This window comes from Amblyomma americanum, chromosome 10 (assembly GCF_052857255.1).
Source record: "Amblyomma americanum isolate KBUSLIRL-KWMA chromosome 10, ASM5285725v1, whole genome shotgun sequence".
Taxonomy (NCBI): domain Eukaryota; kingdom Metazoa; phylum Arthropoda; class Arachnida; order Ixodida; family Ixodidae; genus Amblyomma; species Amblyomma americanum.
The window spans coordinates 43,910,699-43,934,494 of NC_135506.1; the positions used below are offsets into that span (position 1 = coordinate 43,910,699).

The window sequence follows — 23,796 nt, forward strand, 5'->3', positions numbered from 1 at the left end:
TCAATTTTTATTGCTCACTTGTACTACCAAATGATTAGTATTAGGTAAGTTGCGATAGTTAACGAGTTTAATGATGCTAACTTAGGCAACTGCCTAAGAGTTACTTTGGCTCTGGCATCTACAGACCACTGATGAGTGCAGAGTCTTTAGTCTCTTCCTGCGAATCTGACTTCTAGAAAATGTGCTGAGGTGCCCGTTGATCATGTGTTTGGGCGGAAAACGTAGCGTTGGGAGAACACAATTGATTTATTTCATAGATCATGTGCCTCTTCAGGACGTTAAAGCCCATATACCAGCACCAGCATATAATATATAAAGCTAATATTTCAATTCCTTAAATATTATTTTCTGCCCTTACATATTACACAGGCACGAGCCGCTCAGGAAATAACGACGATTATTTATAAATTGCAGTTTTTCTGAATTTGAGCGCTTGATCGGGAGTGCTTCAGTCACACTTGCCCCAAACACTAGCACCTGCTTACCGAGGTTTAATAACAATCGATTGATGTCTGTCCATAAAATTTTGTTTTGGGAAACTGATATCCGCCGTAGCCAAAAGAGCACATTCGGGTGAAGTCCATCGATAACGATTACATCATCGAGCATCTGAAAGTCCACTCCTCCTGAGGTGGTTTCGAAGCGTCCTGATTCAATTGTTCGTCAGCAGAATGCGCAGCACTCTCGTGAGATGAGGTAGGTGCAGCAGGATTTTCGTCCGCCGCTGTTTCCTCTTGGATTGTAGCCGTCGTCGATTGTGGCGGCTCCTCGTCGTCTCTGCTTAACGTACGCACATCTGGCAGCGACTGCCACGGCCTTTTATTCGTGCAGGCAGTATTATTTTTTCTCGTCTCCAACTTCGCTTCACTTGGTAACCTTTGTTCTAAAGTCTGCGTTGCCAGCTTCATCGTCGTGGTCATTGGAGAATGGCTCCGACCAATGGCAGGCTTCGCAGTCCTTCTTTGCCCTTTCACTTGGTTCTTGGTTGCCAACCGTGTTCGGGGTCGCTGGGCCTTGGCCTTGCGCATATACTGGATGCTACTGCCAGAGGACGTGCTTGGAGAATAATGGCGCTTTTTCGCTCGCCGTTTGCGCCCAGAGCTGCTACTAGACGAAGAGCTTCTGAAGCGATGACGACGTCCGGACTTTCGTTTGTCGCTTTCGCTGCTGCTAGCCGACGTGGGGCTCCAGTGTCGATGGCGTTTAGAGCTCCGCCTCTTCGACTCGCTGCTGCTGGACCGGTGGCGGCGACCTCCGGATTTGCGCTTGCGTCCGCCTCGGCTACTCTCAGATATGCTACTAGGTGACTCGTACTGGCTGCGTCGACCGTGGCTCGAAGACACGCTGCTCGAGGAGTGACGTCTACTCACGTGGCTGCTTGCGCTGTCACCACCAAAGGTCGAGGAGGTACTCCATCGGTTACTCATTTGGTACGAGTGGGCATCGCTGCTGCTGTCGCGCGAGCTAGGAACCCTAGGAAGCCTCTTGTTGCGAACGGGCTTAGTTGGCTTGACTTCAGTTGTGCGTGGACCACTCTCGTAAGTGGGAATAAAGTCATCTTCGGCGTTCATGGCGCGGGAGATGGTATTGATGGCCTTTTTTCGCACCCCTGTCTTCGCAGCTGACTTGGGTACAGCCTTTTGGTCCTCCTTTTCTGTATTCGTCGAAGCCTTCGTTGCAGTTGCTTTAGTATTCCTCGTCTTTCGGGGCGAAGCATCGTCCGAGTCTGAAGCGGGACTCCGTGCCTTTCGTGTCCGCTTAGGTGCCGCCTTCTTCGCTGCGCTCTTTCCTGTAGTCGACTTGCGCTTGGACGAGCCATTGGACGAAGAGGACAAGTCGCTTGGCATGGTTGGTCCCGCGATATGCTTTCGCTGAGGGCTAAAAGCTGCTAGCTCACCTCTGGGCCACCCAGACGACCACCGCTGAAGCACCGGACGAGTGAACGGATAAAATCGGCTCCAGGTCGGAATGTCCGTGACTGCACTGACCGGGACTTGCTCGAGATTCGTTCAGGAAAACACCTGTAGGGCGCGCCGTCCGTTGGAGGGTGCACCCACAGAGTTCGCCGTCGTCATGGTGCCCACTGGGTAAGACTTACAGAATGCACAATTTTGGGACGAATCAGCGGACGAAAAAAGGGCAAGCGGCCTCGCAAGGTGAAGGCCTGGACGCCCTTCCCGCCATTGCGCCAGGGCAAGATTCTTCTACCTGCAGGCAGCACGCGATCCCTGCTAAATTCGTTGTCATCTTTGTTTAGTTGTGAGCGTCACGGAGAAAGAAGAAGGCAACTTAACTTCTGTTAGAAGCCTAAAAATGCCGTATTTGAAATCTGCAGTTGGGTGATCCCAATTATATCATCCAGAGGGTGGCTGGTCGGCCTCTTAAATTTACTTGAGAGAGAGAGAGAGAGTGGGTTTAGTGACGGGACAGGTAGAGCGGTTGGCCGGAAAAATGAATATCTGTCCTGCTACTTAGCACTGGGCAACGGGAAGAGGAGAAAAAGAGGGTCATGATGGGGGATGATGATGATGGGAGGAGGGAGATGAAAAAGACAAGGCACACTTTCTAACATCACAAACGCGAATCAAGGCACGTGTCCCTTAAAAAGCGTGAGAGCGCTCTCGTTGGCTGTAGAGTTTTCGAACTATCTGGCCAAGCGCCGAGGATCAAATCCTTCGAGAGGGGCCTGGTGTCAAGAGACTTGAAAGCAGATGCTAGCATGGGTCTTTCTCGTGGATATGAAATATACTCGATAATTGCCCAAAGCCCAACGAATTAACACGAGGCTCGAAGCACGGGTTTTGTGCACGTGGTAGTCATGTTATTTTACTCCCACGTGACTACGTGGTCTCGGGTTCACGAATGGTAGATAATCACGGCACCTTGTTATAACAGCAGCAGCAATAAGGTCGTTAAAGCCTAGAACATTATCCTTTGCAACTATAGCTGAATATATCTAAATAAAGAAGTGGCAAATGCCCCTCAAAGGAGAGTTCCAGCCAATGGGGTCGACCGACGCTAACGAGATGATTAATTCCTGTGACCTGCTATCACGACATCTCAGGAGGTGGCAGATGAAGGGAAATCGACCATGAAATAAGCATATTAGCAGAGTAATCAAAATCATCGATCGACGCCATTAGCTGGAGGGTTTCCTTATAGGGGCATTTATGGCTTCGTTCTTGAGTTGTATCCGACTATGGCGCTGTAAAGCGTGCACCTGGATTTTTAGCCTTCGGTTCTTTGACTCCAGGACATCAACAATAATGAGCAATCATATAAATAGGCGCGACGCAGCAGCATTTAATGAATAACTCTCCCTTCGCGAAGGTTTGGGACATAGTACTCTGATTCACTACTTATCGCTTCTTGGGTTGAATTTTAATCCCTAACACCAACTCGTAGCGGTCAAGCTCACGAACCGCCGTTTGCATTGTCTTGTTGCTGGTCTGGTTCAGCATCTTGAAGCTCGATATAGAGTACTATGAGCGTCGATACCAATAGCAATGTGTCTAATGCGATCTCAAGCATCTCATTAATGTTCACTTCATCAGTGGGTGCTCGCGAAGCAGGTCCATTCGCTGGTGGTACGTCTTCGGGAGGCTGGGTCTTTGGAGGTTCATGCTCACCGTTCTCTTGCCCGGGACCAGGGTTGGCAGAGGTATCTTGCCGAGGGACCTGACTAGCAGCACCATTCAAAGGCGATGGCGTGGAGCCGTGGCTTAAAAAGCCCTTTCTTCCCACTTGAACCAGTGTGGTTATCGCTTGGTTACGGACGGCCGCTAGCCTAATTTTTCGTGCTCTGTTTCCACGCGCCTGCAATCCAGCGGTCACCTCTGCCGATCCTGGGTCTTGCTCCGCAACAAGACTCGTAGGTCCCGCCTCGTCGTTTGCACTGCCGTCGTCGATGCAAGGTTCTTTTTGAACCAGGAGGCACGTTTTATTTTCCGCTCCGGTAGCGTTAGCACTTAGAATATTTCTACTTGCCGGGCTGCTGGTAGTTTTCAGATTGTCTTTCCTACGCTTTTTCCCGACCACCTCCACTTCTGCTGTCGACCTTACAGGGTTCTGTTGCCGCTTCGTTGTTGCGCTCGGTATGCCTTTTCGCATTGCACTACGGCTACTGGACACTTTCTTTTCTGCTCCCCGCCCACTGTCCATGCTGCTTCGGCTGCTATCGCTGGGCGAAGCTGTCCTATGATTTCGGCGCCTGCTGGAGTTACAATCACTCCGTACACTGCTGCTGGAAGAGGTATCAGGGATTCGACGGCGCCTTTTGCTGTTGAGATTGTTCTCGTTGGCTTTTACTGGAAATGCGCCGTGTGTCTGACCTGTTCGTTTCGATGTTTCCTCCTCCGTACCAGTACCGCTGCATGATAGGCTGCGCTTTTTCTTGGACTTGAACCTGCTCTTTGTCGCAGCGCTGCGGCTTGATGAGCTACTGGACCGAGAGTCATATTCCTTACTGGATTTCCTGCGCTGACTAGGTGAAGAGTATTTCATCTGGCGCTTCCTGTGGGACGACCGATGGATCGAGCGGCTGCTTTCGCTCGAGGAAGTCGAGTGGTCATTCGAGTGACGTCGTCTTTTGGATCGGAGCTTGCTTGAATGGTCAAGGGTCGACGAACTGCTGGTGTCTCTTGAGCGCCCTCCTCTTTTTTCGATTTTACGGAAGTTCTTGCCGCCGTTGGTACTACTGTCCGACGGAGTCGACGACATAGCGTAATGTACTCCGAACAGCAGCCTCCTGCGCAGGGCGTTACAATTCACTGCGGTGTAGTTAACTTAGAGGGGTGATTATACGGAGCTCGCGACACAACTGCGCTGCTGTTTAGAAACGGCATCAGCATGTCCCGTTTACTACACTACCTTTCCGGAACATTATCGACGGGGCAAGGCCGCCAGACCCCTGTCACCAAAATGGACAGCGCGCTTTCTTCCTCTTTGTCTTCTCGCTCATAGCGTAGAACCCAGTGACATCCACCAGAGGGCTGAATTGCGCATCGGATGCCCTGGTGGAAAGCCACCGTTAATAAGTAGTCTTGTACCTGAAGTCAGCTTTTGTAGTGCACTAAATGAATTATCGGCGTAACTTTCAGTTTCAGTTGTGCTTCGTTCACCTCGCGTTTCGTCTTTTCATCGTTCTCGTCCTTTTCTAGTCTTGTTCTCCTCCCAACTGGCGTGGTTTTCTTGGTTAATTGTCTGGGACCAAATTTTTCCTTCGTATCATCACTAGACTACATGTATAATCTCCCCACTGGGTGTTATGTGCTGTGAGCTTCCCTGCACCTCTATACCGTGCGCTGCATTCCTCTTGTCGAGAAAGGCTTCTTTCTTTTCAGCCTACATTTCACACACCAAAAAGGTAATTAACTCATGCGACAGTTGTGTAGTTTTTGTTGTCTCCTATTTTGCTCAGTTTATTCATGGTGCTTGTGCTTAAAGTATACAAAAGTTTAACGGCAGTAATGTGAATTCTTTTATTGCTTTCTTATTGTCGTTCTCCTCTCGTTGCAGGAAGGGGATAGAGCTGAAGAAAAACATGAAGAAGTGGAGGACGTCCAGAAATGTGAATATGGTACGCCCACTGGGGCTCCATCACCTTTTGCCGCCTCATCTGCGGTAGTCCCAAGCACCAGTCCCAAGCACCAGACCCTGAGCGCCTGCGCTCATGGTCGTTGTGGTGACGTGCGGCGTTACACTGGCCACTCATCTTTGTGTCCCCAAGATCAACTGCAGCCTGAGCCTCGCAGCAGAGCTGGTCTTGGGGCGGCTTCGTGACTCTCCGATTTGTCAAGAGGAGAGAAGAAGTTTGGACTAAATTAGGCACCTTCTTTCGAAAGCTCCCTTTTAGGAGCAGTCCTATAAAATGCCGCCAAAGCGAGGGAAGTCAGCAGCGACCTCCAAACCCACGACCTCTAGGAACCGAACGAAGGCGACATCAAAAACTTCTTCGCAACCGAAATTGGGGTCATCGAATACAGCCAGTAAGCGGGCTGTCAGTAAACAGATAGCCAAAGGCACGGGTGGTCCATCCATTAGTCGTATCAGCCCTCGAGCACCTAGACGCAAGATATGGCCAAGAAACTGTTCATCGAGCAAAGGCAGTGACCGAAGGCAGATGGCCAAGACGATTCTACGGACTAGCAGCAGCACATCGACAACCGACAGCTTCGCGATAAAAAGCATATCCAGAAGGGATCCTCACGCTTCCAGCAGCAGTTCATCCGGTCACAGCGGCCGTACCAGGCAAAGCTTGAGGGAGAATTTCTCGTCAAGCGGTATCTCGCTGCCTGCTAGTGCTGCAAGCAGTACGGACGCTATTGCGGGCAGTGTCTTCTCAATGAGGACGTCTACGAGTAGCATCGATGGGAGCAATTGCAGGGAAGAACGCAAAATGAGTTCCAGCACCTCATCCCTGACAAGCAGTAGTCGCGTCAACTTTGGAACGCCAAGACGCAGGCCGCGGCCTAGAAGCTTTTCATCACAAGGAAGCAGTGGCCGAAGGCAAAAGTCCAAGACAACCCATTGTACGAGCAACGAGACATCGAATACCGACAGCTCCAGGACAAGCGGCCGAGCTGTGGGGAAGCCTGTTGCTTCCAGCACGAGTGCATCGAGTCACGGAAGCCGCAGCAGGCGCAGTACCAGCGCGCTTCTCTCGTCGAGCGGTACCTCAATGACTTCCAGTGCTGCCAGAGGTACGGACACTACAGCGACTAGCCTCCTTTCAACAGGAACATCTACGATTAGCATCTGCAGGAGCAAGAGCAGGAAAGGAAGGAAAAGAAGGCCTGGAAGCTCGTCGCTGACAAGCAGCAGTTTGGTAAATCAGCGACGTCCGAAACGTCACCACACCTCCAGAAGCACGTCAGCCTGCGGGAGTACCGTAAGCAGGCGGAGAAGACCAAAGCGTCGCCGTTCAATGTCCAGCAAAAGAGGAAAACCCAGGAAGATTCAGCGCCGCAACAGAAGCTCGTCAAGGAGCCAAGGCAAGGAATCTGGAAAGAAAACAATAAAGACCACAAGTGCCACTTCGGCAAGCACTGTGGAGGGGAATAGAAAAACAAGGAAGACTCTAAGGACGGAAAGAAGAGGAATAGGCGTAAGGACGAAGGGTGTGGGAAGGATCTTGAACCCAGAAATTGGAAGTATTAGTTCTACGAGAATATCGAAACGAAGACGAAAAGCACTGAAAACAGGAACTACTACGAAAAAGAAAACGGCGAAAAGTTCCACAACGCAGATACGAGCACAACCAAATAAACAGCCAGAAGACCAAGGAAAAGCCGAGGTGGAACCAGATAATGGCAGTAGCACACAAGGAAGTGCAAACGTTATAGACCTCAGACCTAGCTCCTCAATATTTTCATTTGTTTCATTTAATTCCTAGACGGATCTTCTGGACCGGGAGGAGCTGCCTCTATGAAAGTGCTTTGGGCTGAAGAACTTTGGTCTGGTAAAAGCTTTGCCAGCCATGCTCCAAGAGCTGGTCTTCTCAAATGAAATGTATCTGCAATCAGAGATTTCAGTATTGACAGAAATAAAATTACTTCGAAATATAACTCACTTTGGTATTGATTTTGCTGTCTCGCATTTACTCCTGCGGCTTCATTTGTTTTGAGTCAGTTTGCGCCGTTTCTATCGCATGCTCTTTGCCGTAATTCTTGCTTTATCGATGGTTAATTGAATTGTGCAAATGGTTATAGAGGGGCACGCATTTTTTTTCATGATGCTGTTTCAAAGTGTGCACAGTGATAAGGACGGAAAGTTGGGAAGAACTGCTACATTCACCTGTTTCAAAGAGAGACTGCAGCCTTTAATGTCTGTGGCACATGTTCGTTCAGCGCACTGGAGAACGACAAGTTTGCTTGTGATTCCATTCTCTCAAGGGTAAAATTAAAGTGTACGAGATAAGGGGTAATAGGTTCTAAAGAAAGCTTACCGTTGAGATTGATCTAGTCAGCGCCGACAGATGGTGCTGCCACTTCCTTGGCGAGTGAAGGGAAAGTAGATTTTAAGCGGGTAGAAGTAACCAAGCGAAGGTTATCTGATTGGTGGCTAAAATCAAGAGAAGAGTAAAATTTCATGTCATGGCTAAGTGCCTTGAGACATCGCCCGATTTAAAGGGTTCAGCCGTATCCATTCATCCGTCCGTCCGTCCGTCCGTCCGTCCGTCCGTCCGTCCGTCCGTCCGTCCGTCCGTCCGTCCGTCCGTCCGTCCGTCCGTCCGTCCGTCCGTCCGTCCGTCCGTCCATCCGTCCATCCATCCATCCATCCATCCATCCATCCATCCATCCATCCATCCATCCATCCATCCATCCATCCATCCATCCATCCATCCATCCATCCATCCATCCATCCATCCATCCATCCATCCATCCATCCATCCATCCATCCATCCATTCTCATTACTGCTTTACTGCATTCGTCTTACTGCATTCGTCTTGATTGACGAGGGGAGTCGGATATAAAGTTTCTTACAATTAACTAGAGGGAAAGCTGGCGTCCCGCCTATGGGAGTTTGCACGGAGCTTCCTTGAGACCACCTCAACCACCAATGGTGCTCTAAGTATCATGGGGCGGAGAGCTACCGACTGCAGAACCACAACATTTGACCAAAAAATAATAAAAAACAAAGTTTTCAATAATAAAGAATGTCCTAACATTCAATATCCTTTCTATAAATTGCAACAAACGAGCAGAAAAAGCATGTAAATCTAGTTTTCAAAAAATAAGCGATGGCTCGCTCTCCTATTGGCCAAGTATTGCAGACAACAAAAGCCAATATTTTATGCTTAACAGGCGCACTTTTAAAAAGAATATATTATAAAAAAACGTAGTCGTTTCAACATTTTAAGAGGTTTTTTTCATGGCTTTTCCGAAAACAAAAACCTTTTATTGGCGTCGTGTGCTGTTGCGTTTTCGCTACTATGGCTTTCGCGCACTACGTTTAGGTTGAAGTCGTCTGCGCGCGGGGCGCACCGCGGATACGGAATGGGATATATCAGTAACACCACTGTGTGTTCCTGAAAAAAATCGACTGTCCCGCACCAAGTGGCTCATCGCCCCATGATGCTTTGAGCGCCCATGGTGGCTCAGGTGCAGCGCCGCCAGCTTTCCCTCTAGTTAATATTAAGAAACTCTATGGAGTCGGAACGGCTCCTTTTGGAACGCCACCTGCCACCACTGACAGGTGGCGTGTTACCCTGCTAGCCACCCTCCGGGAACTTCCCATGACAGCCACCATCCGGTTGTGCATTCCTCCACTCTCGCCGTAGGAGGTGGCGCTTCGGTCTGGTATTGGCTGCCAAAACGCCACCTGTCTGACACCGTAACACGCGCGTTGTCAGATGGCGTGTCAGGTGGCGTGTTACGTCGACGACGCCGACTACAACGCGCAACGAGGCATACTAAGACGCCGACTACGACGCTCTAAAATTCAATGCACCCATTGGGCCTGTGTACACGCACGGCAAACTTCAACGGGTCATCGGTTGTGTGACGTCCCATGAACGGAGGAAGCATTTTTCGCCACTTTCCGCTGCTTCTTCGCCCAGGTGTTCAGATTTGCTCAATGCGCGACGAAGGCGCTATTCGCGTCAGCGCGCTAGAAACGTGGCAAATATAAAGGAGGAGAGTGGGGTCCGAGAAGCATTTGGGGGCGATCGCCTTATTGCCCACACCCCTTTTTGGATCCGCGACTGCAGTAAGGTGCAATATATTTTAGACATAAGAATCGGACCTCCGACGAACTTGTACAGGTGAATCTTATCAGTAAATTAAAGTGAACGGGTATACAGGGACCCTTAGAACTGTTACAGGGCTTCTAACTTGATATTTAAAAAATGGTTGTCGTCGTGAATTATCTGCTCCACAGTTTGTGCCTCCTGCTGTCCATCGTCTGCTTGCACATCCTGCCTGCTGACTTTCCTGTGTTTTCTGTTCTTCTGTGAATTCTATCCCATAAATTTTGTTGTTCTCTTAGAATGTCCTGTGTTTTCAGTGCTCCTCTATGATGTACCCTGCATTTTTGGTGTTTTTTCGGTTTCTTTGTCTTATTCTCTTAGTCCTCAAACAAAAGAGGAAAAAGAGGTGAGGTCATACTGAAGTAACGGTGCTCTCTTGTGATCTGGTAGATAGTTCCACGTTGCTAGCACATTGTAATTTCACGAGAACTCGCCGATAATTATATCGTTTCGCCATCGTCGTTCACTCGCCATTACAGGAGGGCGCCACCGGCAGAGAAATATAGGACGAAGAGAAGAAAGCACACGAATGCAAACGTGGCACGCGCAGCAATGCTGCTCCCGAGCTGCGGTGGATCCACGCACTAGCCCCTAGACGCCGGCGGCTCCCGTCCCGGAGAAGGGATGAGACGTGCAGACACCAAGCGCTGAGTCTTGTAGGACGTCCGCAACCCCAGCTTCGAAGTAGGTCCAAGCTCTGGGCAGCCTCGTGCCTCACCGATTCGTCCAAAGCAGAGGGGAGGTTAGGCCTTACTCAGACGCTCCTTTCCAAGCTTGCAGAATGCCGCCAAAGCGAGGGAAACCGGCAACGACTTCCAAGACGACGACCTCCAGGGGCCCACCGAAGGTGATGGCGTCGAACGCACCATCGCAGCAGAAGCCGACGTATTCGACTTCATCCGGCAAGCGGGTGTCAGCCAGAAAGGTCACTACTCGAGCGACACCGAGAGCTGGAGTCAACCCTCGCAGAGCTAGGCGCAAGCCGCCGGCCAGAAGCTCTTCATCAAGCGAGAGCAGTGGAAAACACTATAGGTCAAGCAGCGAGACATCGGTGACCGAGACCTCCAGGACAAGGGGCCGAGCTCGAGCTGAACCGAGAGCTCGAGTCAACCCTCGCACAACCAGTCGCAAGCCGCCGGCCAGAAGCTCTTCATCAAGCGAGAGCAGTGGAAAACAGTATAGGTCAAGCAGCGAGACATCGGTGACCGAGACCTCCAGGACAAGGGGCCGAGCTCGAGCTGAACCGAGAGCTCGAGTCAACCCTCGCACAACCAGGCGCAAGCCGCCGGCCAGAAGCTCTTCATCAAGCGAGAGCAGTGGAAAACACCATAGGTCAAGCAGCGAGACATCGGCGACCGAGAGCTCCAGGACAAGGGGCCGAGCTGTAGGGAAGCCTGATGCTTCCAGCACGAGTACATCGAGTCACGGAAGTCTCAGCAGTCGCAGTACCAGCGTGAATCCTTCGTCGAGTGGTACCTCAATGACTTCCATTGCTGCCAGCGGTACGGACACTACAGCAACTAGCCTCCTTTTATCGGGAACGTCTACGATTAGCACCGGCAGGAGCAAGAGCAGGACAGGAAGAAAAAGAAAGCCTAGTAGCTCGTCGCTGACAAGCAACAGTTTGGTAAATCAGCGCCGTCCGAGACACCACCACGGTTCCAGAACAACCTCTACCAGTGGAAGCACCGTAAGCAGGCGGCGAAAACGAAAGCGCCGCCGTTCGACATCCAGCCAAAGCGGAAAACCCCGGAAGATTCAACGCCGCAACAAAAGCCCGTCGACGAGTCGGGGCAAGGGTCGTGGAAAAAAAGGAAAAAAGACCTCAAGTACTACGTCGGCAAGCACTTTGGTGGGGAATCGAAAAACAAGGAACACCGTACGGACAGGAAAAGGTTTAAGGACAAAGGGGGTAGCAAGGACCTCGACCCCAGAGACTGGAGGTATTTCATCCGAGACGGTATCGAAACCGCGAAAGAAGACACCGAAAACTGGAACTGTAGTGAAAGGAAAAACTGCGAAAAGGCCCGCAACTCAGGGAAGAATCGAACAACTGACGAATCAGGCTGCAGGTCAGGCAAACGTCCAGGTTGAACGAGACGAGAGCAGTGACACGCAGGGATACGTCACAGCTGTGGACGTGACACCCAGCTCATCGACGTTTTCATTCTGTGCCCCGACGGATCTTCGAGAAACGGGGAAATAGCGTCCGTGGGACGGTTTGTGAACAAGAAAATTGGACTTTGATAGCTGTGCAAGGCATGCACGAAGAGCTCCTGTTGTCAAACTAAAATTTTCAGCAATCGTAGATCTCGGGATTGGAAGAAAATAAAATTCATTTCGAAGAAAAAATGGTCTCCGTATGTTTTGTCTCCCTTCCAAATGGGGCTTTCTTTGTACTCACTGTTCGCGATGTCGCCAATGCAGTGTTGATTCCTGAATGATTTATATTCTAGAGTGAGATATGCACTTTATTACGCAATATTTCTAATTATTTTTTTTGACATTCTTTTGCGGAAAATAGACTTCTGCCTTGGTACCCCTTGAAAGTCTGTATTCAGGAGTGTGTACAGAAAAATGTGTTCCATGTCCTACGTGTTCCACTTTGGCGATGTGCCTGTTATGGCTTAAGCTAAGCTAACTTTTTTGGCTGTAACGGGCAGTGATACAAACGAAAGGCACATTATGTTTCAAAGCCATGGTTCAACTAGAAATGTAAAAAGGAAAAAGATGCAACTGAGCCTCTTCTCATTTTTAGTATTTGGTTTTTTACTCGCCAGTATACACTTCTAAACCGGATTGTCCAAACCGAAATAAATGAAATTTGCATCAAGTCTTCGATTGAATTAAAACAGCCTCTTAGAATGTCGTGTTCTAGGGAGAAAAGGCTGTTGCGGTTAAATTTGTGCTATGTTCCTGTGAGTCATTCCACAAAGATGGTTGAATAAACTGGCATGGTTTGCTTCCGTAAAAAATATTTTCACGGGCGGCAAGCCGAAGAACCCGAAAACATGGCTGAAGGTGAAGGAATAATTTAATGACCGGCAGGCCTTGCACGAGTTGTTGTTGTTGTTGTTGTTAGCCTATAAAAATATGGCACATGGCCACACTGGGGGATCGGCCAAGAATCAGGTGGCTATTTACCTGAACGCAGTTATTTAAAAGGAAAAGCACGTGGGAGCGCAACACCGGTGAATTCTTCCTCATGAACAGTAAAGGGATGAGAGTTTTGATTTCAAAATTCTAAGAATAATAATAAAGAGAGGGATTAAATAATAATGATTAAGTCAAAATGTAATAATTGATAGAAAAGAAAAGTTTGGAACACTTAGCAAGGCAGTCGGTGAGATTCTATCAGTAAATTTAGAACAGCGGTACAAACAGATCTGTGGCTGAACCCAAATGTGGTGGCGCCAAATGATAGCAAGAGCGGGCTGCTCAAACTAAGGCCGAGATGTTGCACGAGTGATCTGCCGTTTTTCTTCGTCTTCTTCGTCCTCTTAAGACATGGCACATACCCACATGGGGGTTCACCACTGGCAGCTTCATCTTATACTATCAGAGTGCTACACTAGTTTGTTGTTGGAAGGGAAGAAATGGCATTCAGTGAGCGATAGCCCTAGATACCAGCACAAGCTGATCCCTTAATTGTTACCAAACTGACCACTGTAGCAGGTGGCAGTTAATGATTTTTAAGGCGAAAGCCTTTAATGGCTCATACTCGCGGTGACCATCCGTCCGGTCACGTGACCTCATGGTGTCCGTTCGTTACATCCTAGGTCACGTGACCGTGTCCGTCAATTACATAATAAGTCACGTGATTGTGTCCGTCCGTTACATCCTAGGTCACGTGACCTTGTCACGTGATCACAACCCAACAACTGGACTGTGAGCAGACTGCCCACTGTCTCAAAAGAAATTCCAACAGCGGTGTGTGTCGGCGCCGGGTTGTTCGCGTTTCTTTCCATCGCGATAGCACGTGGGTATATGCACACAGTGAGAGATAAACCTGCCAGTTAGGTGTCACGGTTTGTTTAACTGTTTCCTAAGGCAAGTGATAGTATTACATTTTTTACTCTAGCGTTCGAATGTGAACGGAGCGTACACTGGCAGCGGTCATGTCCAGCATTCCAGGAGGAAAAATTTGAATACTGGAATATTGTTAGGTACTGTTATGAAAATACTGAAAGTAATGGCGCATTCTTCTATGAGTAGGAAAATCGTTCTCTTAAAGTTTAGCCATCGCTCTCTTCGAGCAGTTAAGGCTTCCGCAAAAAAACAACAAAAACGAATGGGGGTCGTTTTTGACGACAGCGAATAGCAAGAATTGCAAGCCTGCTGACGGGAGGTCTGTAGCTGTATTGAATGGCACAGTGAAATCTTATAATACGCCAGAAGATTGTTTTTATGAATTCTTTCCTTTTGAAAATGCTTATGTCCAGAATTTCTGGGTGTGAGCACTTTCTTGCAACGAGATCCCGGGTACCGCTATCCAGGTGTTCTCTCACGCTATGGCTGGCGAGTATACGTATGTTGGTTAAGGACAAAGCCAAATTGAGATACCAGTGCTGCTGTATTTTTGACCCAGAATCGTGAGACAACAGAAATAAACGATGTAACATCCACTTGATGCCCACGTGCGTATTGAAAGCAAATGATCGGGAACATGGGGTGAAAAGTTGGGCTAAGTAAGCAGTCAAGTTGCCACGTGCGAATTGTTGACAGGCGAACGTCGGCATGCAATTAACTGTACCCTGCTTATATTTGAATGCGATGCTAGAGAAAGAGAGCCTGAATGTGGGAAGTTGATGCCATGAAGGAATGAAATGTAGCATTGTTTCATCAATTAGCTGTATTATTTAAAAATAGGGATTAGCAATTGAACAGTAAAACAGGATTAGTAAGACTTTTCCCCGGACATTTGCAATCATCACACGTACTCTTGTAGTGCCTTCTTTTGACTGGAACAAAACATGAAAAAAAAACACCCGCTACCTGTCGATCTATGCATGCTAAATAACGGATGTCGTGTCGCAAATTCAAAGAAGGCTGCGATAAAATTAAGACTCCGAGTGAATAGAAAGAGACAGTGCGAAAGAGTTTATTAGTGGGTAGGCTGCAATGCGATGTCTGTTTGCATGCATTTTTTCACTAAAGCCATAGCGAATAGTTAGGCGCCGGGATTCCGTTCGAGCAGCTGGCGGCCGGATTGCTGCGAGAGCAAGGGCGAAAAAAGATTCAGTAAATTAGTAAACACGGAGATTCGAAAAGCAAATGCTTACACTTAGTAGCAGCAGTATTTTGCAGCTTTATACGCAATCCTTCCTAGTGGCATCAGTCAGGACCGAGCCAGACCTAAAGGGGAACATTTGCGCATTTGCAGTTAAGGTTTATGCTTGGCCTTCAGCCAAGCATAATTTCGGTGGTTAGCGATCAGTGGGATTAGATCGTGATTAGTAATGTCACTGTGTCTCCTTCCTTTGCGCTGGTTTTCTTTCTACAATCATGTACCGACTAGCCCAACTCTCCACTCTACTTAGTCATGTCACTTGGTGCCGAACGCACGGACTGCCCCATCCAATATTTGTTAAGAGATTTCTTTTTGTTTATTTTATCGTTGGCTGCACATTCGCCTGACCTGCACATAGGCGTTGTGACCAGGAACCCTTTCTCATGCGTTGCCACTGTGCTAAACCAGGTCCGAAACGAAAATAAGGCAACAGCTCCTCTCCTCTTTTTATTTTCTATACTTATCATCCACCCAGACCAACTGCTTGATCAATCAAGTACAACTGGGAGGCTTCCGCAAGCTGGGAAGCCAAAATAGAACCAGATTGAATTATATCTGCAGTAAAATCGCTGTATTCTCCCCATCCTGACTTCACTAAGGGAGCTATGCTTCGTAAAGCGTTGCATTCCTTTAATGCGATGAAGTAAAACACATTGTGCCCGGGCGAACAAAGCCCGAGGCTGGCTCAGTGCACGCTGCCATAACAAAATGACTAGAATCTGTGCGTTCGAATTCTTTTCATGCTCATGTGGAGTGTCTTGCAGCATCTGAACAATGCCCGGCAAACATTGGTAACAGTCTACAGTTCAGGTGAACACCACTCATATTTACATCGCGGTGTGTACAAATAACATCCGAGTGTAGGCCACATGCACACAAGTTTCGAACATGTCTAACATTCTTGGACGAAAATTTTGATTATTGCAAAACCGTAGGACACGGGTATAGCAGTATTGAAGGTAATGGTCCATACTTTCGATATGTAGCAAAATCTTTCATTTATAATTTTTCCATCACTCGCATCGAGCAGTTAAGACAGCCATAGAAAACCAATTAGGAACACTTTTGACGATAGCAAAAACGTTAATAGCAAAACAAATGCAAGCTTGCCAACGGCAGATCTGTAGATATATTGATTGTTATACTGAAATCTTACAATATTTGAAAAAAATTTCGCTCATAAACTATTTACCCTTCAAAAATCTTTTTCTCCAGAATCATTGGGCATGTATAAGAGTAATGATCAGCCTGTAGATTACGTAGCTCGTTGAAAAAATAGGTCCCACGCACAGAATATACAACAACATAGCGACTGTGAATCATGCGTAGGGCTGCGTATTTCGCCATCAGCTCCTTTATTCATGTATGGTATATGTAAAAACAGGAAAAGGGCACCACACAGACCTGTGAGGCTAGCAGCTTTGACAGCGTACGACACGGATTACTCTAGGAGCACCAAAATATTCTGACGCCACCATCACTGCATGCTTAGGCTTCATGCGCTTTTCTATGTTCACAATAATACATGCGTACACACTTGTGCTGGTATAAATCAGTTTACGGAGGCTGCGACCGAACATGTCTTTTTTTTTTTCAGTAACGACACCTACGATCCATGCTAAACCACTTTCGCATATCTGTGTGCGATATTAATGTGCACAGACAGGAAGGATTGCTGAAAAGTAGGCCAATTAGAACAGGGTCATAAAACAGGGCGTTGTTAAACCCTGACAGCCAGAGGAAGCTTGATGTGTCCACAAACCGACATCATGCACGAGCGCTCATACCCAAGAATAGGAGTAATGCGCGAAAACAGAAATCGCATTCCGCATTGTGTTGGTTTAACATTAGCTGAGAAGAGATGCGTTTTCTTAGAGAAAATGGGCGTAGAACAGATAGGTAAACGCGGGTTATGAAGTCATGGGCCGCAAGCTCGTATAGATCTATACCCACGAGGTGAGGCGGGAAAAAATTCGAAAAAAGCCTGCGCGCACTTAAAAGGGCCATAGGTCGATAAGCAGGGCTATACTGTGCGCGCCGATATAAACTTATAAAACAGCTTCATATGCAAGTGCAGTCAGACTCCTCATGTAAGGAAAGGCTCGCGAAAAAATAAAAAAAGAGCTGGTAAAGCTTTGTAAAAAAAGTACGTCATGTTGGGTATGACATAACCAACCCTAAATTCACATGATGAATGTTTCGTGGCACTGTGTATGTTGTAAGCTTGTTTGGATTACTGCCCATTTTCCGTCCTAGGGAGTACTGAGCTTTCTTAAGAGTCCATATCTTCAACCTCGTAGGTATACCACAGGAAAGTTAAAACGGCTAGGAATGATGTCAACCTTACAAGCTATTCTTGAGCTCTTACTATGAGCCTTATCAACTGCTGAACTCGGCTTAATCGGCCGAATCAGAGGCTGCAACTGTGAGAGGAAAGTGACAGAAATTGAGTTTCCCTCTCTAAGTAGTCTCTGTAAAAATATTCTGTGCACATCACTTTGAGTTCTGCAGGAGTAAGGGCCTGTTCCGAATCATTCATTGTCAATTACAAGCAGGAAAAAAAATGCAAATAAAATAACTAAATTTATACTGACCTGGCTGACACAGGGCGGAAAACGTTCTTTGGCAAGGACTGAATGGTGTCACTGGCGCCGCATATTATCCTGGCAAATGTCGTTTTGCGAATTTCAGCCAGCTGGGCTGCAAATGTAGATGGCATGTCTCAGTGCACATTCGGTTGGGGCGTACAACACGATACTGTATTGAAAGCAATGTGAACAATGCTCACGGCAGCGAGACAAGAACACACAGCTGTGAGGCTGCAGGCAATGTAAACAAAAATACACAAAACTTGAATGGCATTTCATCTCACTTAGACGGAAGTAAGAGCGTAGCGTTTTTTACTGTACGGAACTATTTTTCTTAGTTTTTTTACTCCTGCAGGAAATGTGCGTCGTACCCATGATAATAGGGCTTGACTTAAGCTCAGTGTAGCGTCAGGAGAGCCGTTGTGAGGCTACAGTGGGAATAACCATTTCAAGGAACTTTTGAAGTAAACTGGACTAAAGGCAAACAACCACGGTCGGAGGAAGAAGACATGACACGTAACCACACTACGGTAAACAGGTTTATCATCTTTAACCCATTAATTTCCGTGCACTGAAACACCAGATAAAGGTTATGAATTTCCACGACTTCATCATTAATCGCTCTTTGCTCGCAAAAATCTAAAAAAACTTCAGGCTATGAGGGACGCAGCAGTGGAGGGCTCCGGAAATTTCGACCATCTGGGGTTCTTTAACGTGCACCGGCATCGCACAGTACACAGGCCCCTAGAATTTCGCCTCCATCAAAATTCGACCACCGCGGCCGGGATCGAACTCGCGTCTTTTGGGACAGCAGCCGAGCAGCATAACCACGCGTCCACAACGACAGCACCTTTAAGGAAATAATGATTTGCTCTTTGAAGAAGGCTGCAAGCAGGCACTTAATCTGCAAAGGAATATTTCATTTCTGAACCCATTTTTTAATCTATTCCGTTTTATACAAATGTTGACGTTACGTAATGGGTGCCATAACTGAGTACAAGGCACAGCTTCTACAGTGCAAATCGAACCACTTGGCGATAAGCAGATTAGCGAAACGCGCAAGTTTCCGCCGTGCTTCTGGTCTCGCAACTGGCATCCGCTATGACGTCGATGCGACCCATATATATGCAAGCTAGGTGGGACTCTTAGGGGTGCTCTCATGCTGACTGGGCGGGGTTCGACTTTCCAGACCTGTCGAAAGCAAACGGATAGATGCAAGTAGAAATACTTTATTAGGATTAATTTCATTGTGAGGTGAGCAAGCAAGATGTGAGTACCAGAGGTAAAGGAGCCCGCCTGGCCTCCGTGTTCGTAGTAGAAGCGGTCGCCGAACTTGACCCTGCTGAAGAGGTGTCCAAGGATGCATGCGAACGTGGGACCTACGATGCCCCCGCTAACAGAGAATTCTGAGATGCCAGCCGTGAACAGGTCGATGTCGCGGACGTCCCTGTATGGAGCGGGTAAGGAGGAGGCGGTGTCATATGATGCGTAATACAGCTTTGCTTTAGACCGTGACACAAGGCACTGTGAGACGACAACGAGCATATTGTGTAGCGGTGGGTTTTTAATTTTTTAGCAGGCAGAGCGGCAAAAAGGTAGATTTCATGACATTTCTAATTGCAGACGGAGACATTCAATTCTTTCTACTCTCGTTTATGCATTTTGCATACATTAATAATTGAAAACGTGTAAGGTGAAGAAGAAAATGAACAGGTAGTTGCGAAGAAGGAACTATGGATGGAAATAGAAAAATTAAAGACCTTTTTCACACAGACTGTGGTTATCTTGACAAAAAATTCTGTACCAAGACCATTCAGTGCAAAGAGTACGGGTTAAGGTAAGTTTAAAGACCTCGTGTAGTTTTCATTGCATAAACATATAGAAATAATATCAACATTGAGTTAAATTACACGAATGTGATGAGATTTACTGTGGATGGTAAAATTTTAAGGAATAATTTGGAAGCCATAAATTTCTTTATGCTTAAAATAATCTTTTTCAGTAGGCCAACGTTATTACTCACCAAACTGCACCTATTTAAGCCGGTCATAAAGGAATGGAAGTCATGCAGTCATCGAAAACTTTTCATCGGAGTAATTTTACATCGCTTTCACATTAGACACACACGTTTCACACAAACTTTCATACATTTGAAACAAGACAAACCGACATGTGAGGCATTCGGAGACGAGCTAACACTCGAAAATATCATTCTGTCATGCACAAAACTTGAAAAAAGAAGAAAACAAAATCATATGTGAGATTTTACAACCAACACATGCCGTTACAAACAAGGCTGGTACTGGCTGAAAATGTCCTTTGAATTTCCCATACATTTCTGCTTGTTTAATAAAAGTAAAACAAAAAAATCAATGATTTAAAAAGTGTTTATTTTTCAACCCGACAGCGAATACTTAACGGTTTGTTTGACCCAAGATGGCCATAGTTGCTTACACGCATAAAGCTCAACACATCCCAACGCATACGTTAATTTCGTAAAAGTATTGTCGAAAACTAACGGAAACGGATGCTCACTTATAAAGCTGCTTGTAAAGTTCGACCACGTTGTTGTCGATGTACTGCTTCAGCTGGTCAAAGGAGGTGACGGCGACGTTTGTGCAGAACTTGAAGTAGTCCACGTACGGTCTGATGCCGTGGTCACGGGCTCTCTGGATGTTGATGGCGATCAGGTCGAGCCCGAAGCTTTCGTTTCGTAGCCGATACAGGTGGTGCGTCACGCCAGTTGTCACAAATCTGGACGCGAAGAAGCACGGAATTAATGTTGCACTGAGAGTCTTGAAGAACTCAAGTTTCGTATGGTACCGGACTCGCTGGACAGAAGATTGTGAGGTGTTTGCCGAGCAGTTCGTTTCACTGTCTACCTGGCTCCAGTCCCCAGAAGTTTTAGTCACTACAACCCAACATTGACCTTTGCCTATATGCATTCTATGGCTCCTTCTTCGACTAAAATATTTGCTCAAAAGCTAATCTTGAAAATTTGGAGTAAAAAGGTCATACGAGCTTAAAAATTGGCGGTGGTTTAGCTCAGGTTAAACCTGGAGTGACGCGATAGCTACAGCTGGCTGAGTGGAACTTGGTCACGTGACCAACAATGTGACGAACCGCGTGATCAGCCAAGGCGCCGCGCCGCCGGCAGCTGCTCTGCACCACGTGACTGACAGCGTGGCGGCGCCGCCACGTTGAAAGCTCGAAATGCTTCCGTAATGTAGCTATTGCTACAAAAAATTCAAGGCGTGCACTTAAGTCTCCTTACGTGCGGAAATGCGAAAGCATTAGAGTACCGCACATGTCGGCATCGAAGAACGAATAATAATTGGTTTTGGGGGAAAGGAAATGGCGCAGTATCTGTCTCATATATTGGCGCATACCTGAACCGCGCCGTAAGGGAAGGGATAAAGGAGGGAGCGAAAGAAGAAAGGAGAAAAAGGTGCCGTAGTGGAGGGCTCCGGAATAATTTCGACCACCTGGGGATCTTTAACGTGCACTGACATCGCGCAGCACACGGGCGCCTTAGAGTTTTGCCTCCATAAAAACGCAGCCGCCGCGGTCGGGTTCGAACCCGGGAACTCCGGTTCAGTAGCCGAGCATCCAAGGACGAATCGACAGGGAGCGACGCAACTTGTGGTCTAGACATGTTCTTTTTGTCTTTTTGTCACTTCATCTACTTGTCGACAACTTGTTGTTAAGAACATGTTCCTATCAAGTGACTGGTCGATGATGTCACTATCAATAACTGATATTATAACTAACTCTTACTATCACAAATAATACTGCTACAAACCGTTACTGTCACTATTTTTTATTAATTATTAAATGCCTGTTACTATTTTTTTATTTATTACCTTTTAATTACCTGGTTATCGTTACTTAACATCGTCGTTACCTCGTGCACACATCTCGTAGTCACAGCTTGTGTACACGCCATCCATGAGTCAAGAAATGGTTTCGCATTAAAATTTAGTTGCGTGTCACGCATAGAGCGGGGTGTCGTGAGGGGATCTTTTCGGTGGGATTTGAGACGTCTTTTGATATGGATATGTAGGGAAGCGCTTATCATCATCATCATCATCATCATCATCATCATCATCATCATCATCATCATCATCCTGACTAGGCCCACTGCAGGGCAAAGGCCTCTCTTATGCCTCTCCTATTACCGTTGTCCTCTGCCAGCTGTGGCCACCGTATCCCCACAAACTCCTTAACCTCATCCGCGCACCTTACTTTCTGCCACCTTTGCTACGCTTGCCTTCTCTTGGAATCGACTCCGTTACCCTTAAGGACCGGCGGTTATCTTGCCTTCGCATTAAATGCACTGCCAAGGCCCATTTCTTCCTCTTGATTTGGACTATGATGTCAATAACACGCGTTTCATCACTCACCCACTCTGCCCTCTTCCTGTCTCTCTAACTTTACATCTATCATTTTCCTTTCCATAGGTAGATGCATTGTCTTTAACTTAAGTTGAACCCTTTGTTTTAGCCTCCACGTTTCCGGCTCACAGGGCAGAAACCTTGGAGTAATCACTATGCCCACAATGCCCAAGTTGCACTTCAAAAAAAAAATGAATAAATGAATACAACAAAATACTCGCGTCGTTCAGTGAGCGCCTTCGTTCTTCTAGTTCCAGAAAGGAATTCCTAGAGTATTCTAATTGTTCCTTACTGAACAGTCCGGAATCTTTTGAGTTTTACAAAGCATCACTACTGACGTTAATGCGAGTTATGTAGACGTTTCGGCGTGCGTAACCATTCTTACTTGTCGAATGTCTGCGAGCGCTGCTTGATCAATCCCAAAATGACGTCATCCAGATCACCGTTGTAGAAGTTGAAAGGAAAGAAGTAGTTTTCTTCCAGCTCGAATGTAAACAGCCCGTTCACCGTGTCGCTAGGAAAAAAAGAGGAAGAGAAGGAAATGATATTTTATAACTTTCGAACATTCGTATACGATCTATTTACGATTAATCATATCTCCAGCATGTACAACGACAATGATTGAGGGCCACGAACCTAACACTTAATGGCGCCTTTGCGAGAAATGCATTGTTACGTGAATAGTTAGCACAGATCAGTATAGTGCTACTGCAGTTGCTCGAGCACCAAACACGTCAGGATAAATCGCTTCAGGATGTTTTCCGGAGTTTCAACACCGGCGTTTAAATAACGTATCATAACAATTTTGGCTATTTTCGGTTACGTTCAAAGAAGCAAAAAATATTAAACTATACGTGCCCGTGCGCTCCGTCCTTAGCGGTTTGATTATAAAGAGAACCACACATTTCGTAAATAGCTTCGTTCACCTCTGATGGCCATAACCTCCACTGAGGAATCAACAGAAATTAATGATGATGATGGATTTTTATGGCACAAGGGCATCTGTGGCCAAAGAGCGCCATGGCACAAGGTATTTTTCTTCTATTCAAGGTGGGGTCAAAGACCAATTTCCCAAGCATTTCACTCTAAATAAGCCGGGCATCAGAGCAGGGGAAAGATTGCACACGTTGTATCACCGGTGGGTACCCGGCGGCACTGGGGATCGAACCCCGCACCTCCCGCATGCAAGGCGAATGCTCAGACCACTAGGCCACCGCCGCGGTAATCAACAGAAATTAGTTTTGCTGATTACAGCCTTCTTCAGGAAGGCCAGTCGGAGTGAATAAGTGACTTGGCGCTGTCATGTTAAAATGATGTTGTATGTGGAGCTTAACGTTTTGTATCTGCATGCAAGCCATGAGCGGTGCAGTTGTGAAGATTTCCGGATTAATTTTGATTACCTGAGGTTTTTAACTTGCACACACATCGTACAGCACCCGGGCGTTTTTTTGTATTTTTGTCTTTTCCTTCAGTACGAGCACGCCACACCTAGCATTGGTTCCCGTGTCCTTGAGTTCCGCAGCTGAAAGCGACAGCCACTGCGCTACCGCGGGGTAACAACACCTCATCTTCGTTCGGCTGCCAACTTGAAAGTACGCGCCGGTTGAGCAACCAATAACACAGGCTAAGCAGGTCTGGAATGGTGGTGCGTGACGTCAAGCTGCCCATTAACAAAACGCACCAGCCACTGCGTTCTAGTGCACCATAGGAACTCTGAGAAAGTATAGACGATCCGACGTTGCGACAAGGCTGTGGGGTTGGCCAGAAAGGTTTGG

General features: G+C 47.2%; 2 protein-coding genes across 3 annotated transcripts in view; both read right to left on the reverse strand.

Moving 5' to 3' along the window:
• Nucleotides 1-210: 210 nt before the first annotated feature.
• LOC144106528 (uncharacterized) lies at nucleotides 211-2,236 on the reverse strand. Its single transcript, XM_077639375.1, has one exon. It carries the CDS (start codon nucleotides 1,845-1,847, stop codon nucleotides 594-596), a length of 1,254 nt encoding a protein of 417 aa, XP_077495501.1. The 5' UTR covers nucleotides 1,848-2,236; the 3' UTR covers nucleotides 211-593.
• Nucleotides 2,237-14,826: 12,590 nt separating this feature from the next.
• LOC144106696 (peroxidase-like) overlaps nucleotides 14,827-23,796 on the reverse strand; it is a 49,034-nt gene continuing 40,064 nt past the window's right edge. For both annotated transcript variants that reach the window (XM_077639539.1, XM_077639538.1), the window contains exons 11-15: nucleotides 22,407-22,535; nucleotides 20,163-20,381; nucleotides 18,905-19,074; nucleotides 17,634-17,739; nucleotides 14,827-14,961 (exon numbers count right to left, since the gene is read on the reverse strand). In XM_077639539.1, coding sequence (XP_077495665.1) covers nucleotides 14,901-14,961; nucleotides 17,634-17,739; nucleotides 18,905-19,074; nucleotides 20,163-20,381; nucleotides 22,407-22,535 — 685 coding nt within the window. In that variant the 3' untranslated portion in view covers nucleotides 14,827-14,900. The remainder of the gene's footprint in view (nucleotides 14,962-17,633; nucleotides 17,740-18,904; nucleotides 19,075-20,162; nucleotides 20,382-22,406; nucleotides 22,536-23,796) is intronic.

What these genes read in the sequence shown, in the direction of transcription:
- LOC144106528 (XM_077639375.1), bottom strand. Translation starts at nt 1,847, where the DNA reads ATGCCAAGCGACTTGTCCTCTTCGTCCAATGGCTCGTCCAAGCGCAAG.